Raw genomic sequence first — 8,087 nt, forward strand, 5'->3', positions numbered from 1 at the left:
ATCCTGGAGTCCCGAGATCGAGTCCCACATCGGGCTCCCTGCTCGGCGGGGAGTCTGCTTCTCCCTCTGACCCTCCCCCCCTCATGCTCTCTCTCTCATTCTCTCTCTCTCTCTCAAATAAATAAATAAAATCTTTAAAAAAAAAAAAAAAAGAAGCTAGATCCTGAGGAAGGAAGAAATTAGAGTCTGGAATTCTAACTACCCCAGGAGTGAGGGCAGGCAGGATCCATGCCATGTTTTACTCCGGAAACCAAATCAGCCTCCTAGGATTTGAGATTTCCCTGCACCCCACTGCTTGTACAGATCTTTTTCTTCTATCCCATAATTTATTAAATCACTATTCTCCCAAGAGACGCTTGCTATAGTGGATTTCTGGGTCTGGGGTGGGAATGGGGCTGGATTCCTGATGTTCAGGTACTGAGGTTAATGTCCTGGGAGAGAAGCTAGAAGGACCCACAATTTGGTACCCGAAAAAAATGTGTTTGGATGGTTGAGTCTCTCAGAGAGGGTTAGAGGTCCATACTTGTGTCCAGGGTCTGGGCAGTGTGGACGCCGTTTGCTGAAGCTAGGAGCATAGGGGCTTGCTTCCCGGACCTGGTGCCGGGGGAACCTAGAGGGTGGGGTGAGGTCTGGGGCGGCTTCACTGGAGACTTTCAGGCTGAGTCTTGTGTCTGGATAGCTGGCTGCTTGGGTCTCCGGAGAGAGGCTCCGGGGTCCTCGGACTGGGTATCCTGGCGAGGGTGGGGGTGGGGAGAGGGGGCCTGGACACCCTAGTGGTTCCTGGCTGGGGGCGGGACGAGGGGTGGGATGGGGCTCTCCCTGTACTCGGGACCTAACACGCACGCGCGCGCGCGCACACACACACGCACTCACCAGCCGGCTCCGCTCTGCCGCGCCCCCGCCCCACCGAGCGCGGCGATCAGCACCCAGGACAGCGCCACCCGCCCACGTGCGGGGGCGGGGTCCGGGCGGGGCCGGCGCCTGGGTGTCTCCTGCGAGGGTCCCGTCCAGCGGCCGAGCAGGTAGGAGCCTCTGGGAGGCCCTCCCTAAGCCCCCTCCTCATCCCCATCCCTAGAGAGCCGTGGTGTGTGTGTGGGGGGCGAGGAGGGGCACTGGGGAGGGACCGACCGAGGGAGTGGGAGGACTGGAGCCTGAAATGGGGAGATTGGGATTTAGAGAAAGGTCTGGAGACAAAAAGCAGAGGGGAGGGAGGAGCAGGCAGGGGGCGAGAGTGGGAGACCCTTGGAGTCACAGAACAGACCACAGGCGGAGGACAAGGGAGACACAGACAGGGGCGCGGCGAGAGGCCGGTGGGGGAATGGATAGAAATAGGGAGTGGAGAGAGGTGTGGAGGCCGCGGCGGTCACGAAGACAGGTGTAAAGACAGAGCTCGGGATGCGCGGGAGAGACAGCAGGCCGGGAAGGATGTGCGCCCCCACAGACCCCCTCCCATCCGCCCCCCCCCCGGCAGTGGCAGCGGGGAGCCCTCGGCCTCGGCCCGAGCGGGGGAGGGCGGGGAGCCCGAGTCTCTGCCCGCAGGGCCAGATGTGCAGGGAGGAGCCAGCCGAGGGCGCGTAGACCGACGGGCGAGGCCGCCCTCTCCCCACGCTCGCTCTGCGCGGGGTCGGGGGCTGGGGTCCTGACCCCGCGAGGTGCGAGCCTGCCGCGCGGGGACTCTGCCTGTACGTCAGCCCCGCCCGTTGTCTTGGCAACAGCCCGTTGCCCAGGGCAACCATCGTTGCTCCCGCCCTGCCCGAACCAGCCACCCGTTGCTCGGGGCAACCCAGGGCCCCGGTTCTCACGCCCGCCTTTGCCCACTTCCGGTTCAGGCCCGCGAGGACGGGCACGGAAGGGGTAGAAGTTGGCGGGATTCCTGGGGGGCCTTGGAGGGCGGGGGCGTCCCTGTGGGATGGAACTAGGTGCTGGAACCCACCCTGGCGCCCGCCCTCCGTCGCGGGGAGGCTGACACTACAACTCCCAGCATGCCTCGCGGCTGCTGGCTGATTCCTATGCGGCCGGCCGCCCAGGGTGCCGATGGGAATTGGAGTTCTTGGTTGTTCGGCGGCTTCACAGAACGCACCGGGTGGGCGTGGGGGGCTAGGGCTCTTGGGTGCCTCCGCAGAAAGGACCGTAGGACCTCGCCGACATGTTCTCGGAGCCCCCAACCCCAGGGCCTCCAGCGCCCGACACGCCTCCTGACTCGAGTCGCATCGGCCACGGCCCTGGTGAGCGAGCCTCGGGGGCCAGAGCGAAGGGAAAGCCCGGCTGGGATTCTCAGGGGCGGGATTCGAAGAGGTGTACTCGGCCGGCGGGCAGGCAAATCCGGGTGGCATTGCAGTGGGAATCCTGGGCTTGACTCTTAAGTGAAATGGACAAGAAAATCGAGAACCAGGTCAAAGAGTGTGGAATGGGATGGGATCTTGGGCTGTCCACCTCTGACTTCTTTTAAAGATAGGGAAACTGAGGCCGGGGGAGGGGCATGGCTTCCAAACGCGTCAGGGGTTGAGCAGAAATTAGAATGGGGGTGGCAGGGGAGATGGAATTAACAGGTGAGAGAATCTGGACGTTGTCAGCCTAGAATAGGGCACCGGCTCGCTTTATAGGTGAGAGCAGTTGGAAGGAAAACACGGCAATAAAACGGAATGGAAAAGGCCGGAGGGAAAACAAGGCCAGGATTCCAGCTTCCACGTGTAATTCGGACTGGATCAGCCGGCTTGCTTCCTAGGGCCTCAATGAGTGTTGTCTCCATGCCCTCTGCAGTACCCCCCTGGGCCCTGGCCGCAATCGTTCTGGTCTCAGGCCTCCTCGTCTTCGGCTGTTGTTTCTGTGTCTACCGGAAGCGCTGTCGGAGGCGGTTGGGCAAGAAGAGCCAGGCCCAAGCCCAGGTCCACCTTCAGGAAGTGAAGGAGCTAGGCCGGAGTTACATAGACAAGGTGTGGCCTGGCCCAGCCCCTCAGCCCTGCCCCGACCCGCACCCTTGGCCCAGCAGCCTCAGTCCCTGCTCTCTTCCTGCCCCGACCCGCACCCTTGGCCCAGCAGCCTCAGTCCCTGCTTTCTTCCCTCCTATGCTCACCTTACTGGCTCATCTCCCACCTGGACCCTAGGGATCTCGAGACGGGCCAGATCTAGTCCCTGTTCGCGAGAACCAGTCTGGTGGGGAAGTCAGACACTCACAAGACACGGTGGTGTGTGCCACGTTAGGGGCAGCACAGAGCATGTGGGGGTGCAGGGACACCACCCGTAGCCTGGGCAGTCCAAGGATGCGTCCGAGGGAGGTGTCTTCTGTGTTGAGACCCAAAGAACACACAGATTCACCCAGAACGGAGAGAAGGACATTGTAGCTCGAGGGAAGAGCATGTGCTGGGGCCTGGAATCCAGACTCTGAGGCATTTCACAATAGCTGGAGCGCAGATGGCAAATATCCTGCACTCTAGAGTGGGTGTCTGAAGAGCTCAGTAGTACTCATGTCACAAGGGCAATTGAGAACCATAGAAGATTCATGCGCAGCATGGGTGTTGGAATGAATCCTCTGGAACCCATGTGGAGGATGGATTTGGGGCAAGGAGGCCAGGGAGGAGGCTGGCGTAGCAGCCCCAAGAGAATGAAAGAAACGTGAGTTAGAAGAGGCCACTGGAGTGGAAAATGAAAGCTTACAGGTGTCAGGGTCTGAGTGCATAGTGCAATGGTGCTCATCTGGAAGCCAGGAAGTCCTAGGTTTCCAACCCAGAGGAACCATTCCCCAGCTCTGTGACCTGGGGAAATTCACTATCCTTCTCTGAGACTCAAGTGTGTGGTCTGTAACCAGCATTTCCCCTCCTCCCTTGTCAACAAATTGCTGTTGTAATGATCGCCCATCAGGCAGGACCTTTAGGGTCCTGGTATCCAGCCTCCATCCCTATTCCTCAAGCCAGCGACGTCCAAAGACCACCTGCATCAGACTCACCTCAGGTTCTCGTGGAAACACAAATTCTGGGCCTTGTACCAGACCTAATGAATCAGAATCTCTGAAGTGAAGGCATTTCACCACATTTCTCAGGGGAATTGTGATTCACGTTGAATTTTGAAAATTGGTGGCTTAGGTTAAGGAGAACTCTTGTTCTAGCTTAGAATGGCAAATACAGGGTAAAGATACTATTCCTCCTCCATGTTTTTCTGTGGCGAGATCACCAGTCAACATGTCAATTTGGACAACAACCCCAGTACATCCATTTGCATGTGAAATAAAAGCTTCTGCATCCTTCTTGTAGGCAACAAGGTGCTATCAGCTCCTGTTTTTCTAGTCTAGGCATGACACACACACTGCATGTGTGTCTGTTCTCCCCCATAGCAGACATCATTAATCAAACTTTGACTACTGCATCTGTGTTACTGACTAGTCCCTGCCTGTGGCAGACATCACTAGTCAAACTCTGACTCTGTTTAGCCTGCAAGTGCTCAGGGGTAGCCTGAGGGACCAGTGACTCTCCCTTGGCTTCTGGGCCTGGAGGATACCACTGTCAGGGGGAAAGTTCACCTGCCCTTGCTCCTGGCTCCCTAAGGTGCAGCCGGAGGTGGAGGAGTTGGAGCCAGCACCATCTGGGCCAGGGTCACAGGTGGCCGAGAAGCATGAGCTTGGACGACTGCAGTACTCACTCGATTATGATTTCCAGAGTGGCCAGGTGGGTGGAGGAGGGGGGTGGTGTGGAGGGGAGGGTCCGAGGGTTCTAGCCCCTTTCTAGAGGAGGCTCCAAAAAGGAAGCTAAGACTAGAGTCCCCTCATCACCTTTCAGCTGCTGGTGGGCATCCTGCAAGCTGAGGGATTGGCAGCCTTGGACCTGGGGGGCTCCTCCGACCCCTACGTGCGGGTCTACCTGCTGCCGGACAAGCGGAGGCGGCATGAGACCAAGGTGCATCGGCAGACGCTGAACCCACACTTTGGGGAGAACTTTGCTTTCAAGGTGAGCTCCTGGCCTCCATGCCCCAGGCTTGGCAACCTGCCCCAGTCCCTGGAACACTGGGGAGCGACTCCTTCAGCTTTTTCTGGGGGCAGCCACAGCTCAGGTAGCAGCTACCAGCTCTGGGGACTATCACACTGGACCCTAGATTGTCGCTGTCGGGCACTGCTGACCCCTGGGCTGTTGCTTTGTTCCATTTGGGTTCCAGAAACTTCCGCACAGCTGTTCCCTTGAACCCTTGCTGCCCAACTCGCCGCCTTCTACCAGGATGTGCTGTGTCCCACTTCCTGTCTCTCTGACTTCCTACTCTCCACCTTGTGCTCTCTTCTCTGCGGCCCCCTCATCTAGGTCCCCTACGTGGAGCTGGGGGGCAGGGTACTGGTCATGGCAGTATACGACTTCGATCGCTTCTCCCGCAACGATGCCATTGGGGAGGTGCGGGTCCCCATGAGCTCCGTGGACTTGGGGCGGCCAGTGCTGGCCTGGCGCGAGCTGCAGGCTGCTCCGCGGGAGGAGGTGAGCACTCGTGGCCACGCCCCTACGGCTGGGCCCGCCCACTGCGAGCCCGGGCCAATCAGATCACAGGCCTCTTGGCCCCTCGGGGCTCCAGCCGTTCCACCTGCTTCAGAGCGCTAGTCCCAGGGGCTCTCCTGGTAGGTCCACATCTCGACTCCTCCTTGGATTGTACCACTGTGGTCCTCACTGGACCATTCCATTCTAAGGCGGGGGTGGGGGAGAAGGGTTCAAGAGGGGATGGTTGTGAAACAGGGGCTCTGGCGAGGGGTCCCTCTCTGTCTTTTAGCAGGAAAAACTAGGTGACATCTGCTTCTCCCTCCGCTATGTCCCTACGGCCGGGAAGCTCACTGTCATCGTCCTGGAGGCTAAGAACCTGAAGAAGATGGACGTAGGAGGGCTCTCAGGTGTGTGGGAAGCAAGGAAATGGTGTGGGGGGGGGCAAGGGGGAGGCTCTGTAGCAAAGGTTCTGGCAGTTTCTGGGTCCTGAGAGTCCCTTGGTGGAGAGGGAGGCCCAGCCTGCCATGGAGGATATAGATTTGCTTTGGGCAGAGAGAGAGACTTGAGGGGTGCACAGAGTGTCTCTGTGCTGTTCCAAAGAAGCTTCTCATGCATCCTCCTCAACATGATCCCCTGCACTCGGCAGTCGGGGGCTGTAAGACTCCTTTTTCCGCCCAGATCCGTATGTCAAGGTCCACCTGCTGCAGGGCGGCAAAAAGGTGCGTAAGAAGAAAACGACCATCAAGAAGAATACACTGAACCCCTATTACAATGAGGCCTTCAGTTTCGAGGTGCCCTGTGACCAGGTGCAGGTGAGCTCAGACCTACCTAAAGCCCCTGTCAGAGCAGCCCTTCCCTCAGAGTCCCAAGCCCTTAAAAGCCCCCGTTGCTAGGGGAAGGGAGACTCCTTAGCAACCTTTAGAAGCCAGGTCCTGGGGGCCTGGGGTTGTGTTTCCAAAGTCAGTTTCCTCTTATGAGGACCAGGGTGCCCCGCCTCCAAGCAGGACCAGGATGCCCCTCCCCCAAGTAAGACCAGGATGCCCCGCCCCCAAGCAGGACCACGGCGCCCCGCCCCCAAGCAAGACCAGGGCTCCGCCCCCCCCTCAGGAGTTATGGGTACTAAGGAAAAGATTTCCCCACAACTCTTCAGGAGCGGGGCCTAGCCAGGACTTCGGCCTGGCACCTCCACCCATTTCAGAGTCCTGAAGGTTTGTCCCCCTTGGGAGGCTGTTCCCTAAGGAGGCTCCTAACAACCCCTACCAACCCCTACCAGGTCCTGATTGTTCATCTCCTTTGAAATCTGATCGCAGAGACAGAAAGACTCCAGAACATCCCTCTAACAGCGGTTCTCCCCTCTCTCACCTTCCACCCCCTTTACCGTTGGAGTCCCCCTGAGAGGCCTTAGCTCAGGGTGCTAACAAGTCCTGCTAGACCTCTGGTTGCTAGGGAGAGGGTCTCCTTGGCAACGATACCCGAGCCCCTCCCCGCCACGCCTCCTTCACGAGCTCTTTTGTCTCTTCCCCTGTTCTTCCTGTCTCCAGAAGGTCCAGGTGGAGCTGACGGTGCTGGACTATGATAAGCTGGGCAAGAACGAGGCCATCGGGAGGGTGGCCGTAGGGGCTGCAGCCGGGGGAGCTGGCCTGCGGCACTGGGCAGACATGCTGGCCAACCCCCGGCGGCCCATTGCCCAGTGGCACTCGCTGCGGCCGCCTGACCGAGTGAGGCTGCTGCCTGCACCCTGATCCCCACTGCAAGCCCCTTGCCAAGCCTGGACTCGGCCCCTGACCTCAGACTCCTGGCCAAAGCCACACCCAGGCCTACCTTTAAGCCTACACTGACCACTAACCACCCCCACCCCACCCCAAACTGACCCATTCCTGCCTTGCCACCCCCCATTATACCAATCATGGTGACTTGCCAACTCTCCCACCAAGCACACACCCAGAAGCCCCAGGGACTCCTGGGGGAGAGGAGCAATCTGGACTCCCCCAACCCCAGCCTCCCACTCTCTGCTTTGACAATCAGTGACCCAGCCTTCTACCCTCCTCACTCCCAGTGCCCCTCTTCCTGCACAGGATCACCCCCTCCTGTCCCTAGTCAGATTCCTGCACCGCTCCTGGGACCAAATAAATACTCAGCAACTTTGGTGGCCCGGACTTGTGCTTACTGATGGGGTGGGCAGGGCAGGGGCCAGGGGCCCAAGAGGGTGGGATCATCCAAGGGCAAGGATAGGGCTGCTCATCCTGGAAACACACTGAGGGAAACTGGCCCACCCACCCACCACCCATGTATTCATTTATTCGTTCACGCACCCCTCCAAGCCTGGGTTTCTTCATCTGAAAAAATTGTGGTCATAACAATACCTCCTGTATGTTTGCTATGAAGAGTCTGTGAGAATCATGTACTTGCTCACGAATTTAATCTGCTCCCGCACCCATGACTTCCATAGATTTTCATACCCATATTTCCCTCCCTTCCCTTCTTTCTTCCATCATTGATCCATTCTATTTTCCCTGAGGTCTTCCGGGTGGCAGTTTCTGTTGGATGCTGGAACCCTAAGTTGATGCAGATCCAAACTTTACCCCCAAGCGACTTACTCTCATCACGGAAACAAAGTAGATATGTAGAGTCTGGGAATGA

At 58.5% G+C, this 8,087-nt stretch overlaps 1 protein-coding gene across 2 annotated transcripts; it reads left to right on the forward strand.

Moving 5' to 3' along the window:
- Positions 1–849: 849 nt before the first annotated feature.
- SYT5 (synaptotagmin 5) lies at positions 850–7,608 on the forward strand. Of its 2 annotated transcripts, none has more exons than XM_032388812.1 (9): positions 850–1,022; positions 2,102–2,225; positions 2,761–2,933; positions 4,539–4,658; positions 4,770–4,937; positions 5,283–5,450; positions 5,740–5,854; positions 6,126–6,259; positions 6,989–7,608. In XM_032388812.1, exons 2-9 carry the CDS (start codon positions 2,147–2,149, stop codon positions 7,187–7,189), a joined length of 1,158 nt encoding a protein of 385 aa, XP_032244703.1. In that variant the 5' UTR covers positions 850–1,022; positions 2,102–2,146; the 3' UTR covers positions 7,190–7,608. The 2 variants fall into 2 exon arrangements, with proteins under 2 accessions (XP_032244703.1, XP_032244702.1); XM_032388811.1 differs by having other exon boundaries at positions 851–1,022; positions 5,737–5,854; positions 6,989–7,607.
- Positions 7,609–8,087: the final 479 nt, after the last annotated feature.

The sequence above is a fragment of the Phoca vitulina genome, unplaced genomic scaffold (genome assembly GCF_004348235.1).
Source record: "Phoca vitulina isolate PV1807 unplaced genomic scaffold, GSC_HSeal_1.0 scaffold52, whole genome shotgun sequence".
NCBI classification, from domain to species: domain Eukaryota; kingdom Metazoa; phylum Chordata; class Mammalia; order Carnivora; family Phocidae; genus Phoca; species Phoca vitulina.

Excerpts from the sequence above, each read along its gene's own strand:
- SYT5 (XM_032388811.1), top strand. The coding sequence starts at position 2,147 with ATGTTCTCGGAGCCCCCAACCCCAGGGCCTCCAGCGCCCGACACGCCT. Across the intron at positions 5,855-6,125 it reads GGACGTAGGAGGGCTCTCAG|ATCCGTATGTCAAGGTCCAC; the intron begins GTGTGTGGGAAG and ends TTTTCCGCCCAG. Across the intron at positions 6,260-6,988 it reads TGCCCTGTGACCAGGTGCAG|AAGGTCCAGGTGGAGCTGAC; the intron begins GTGAGCTCAGAC and ends TCCTGTCTCCAG.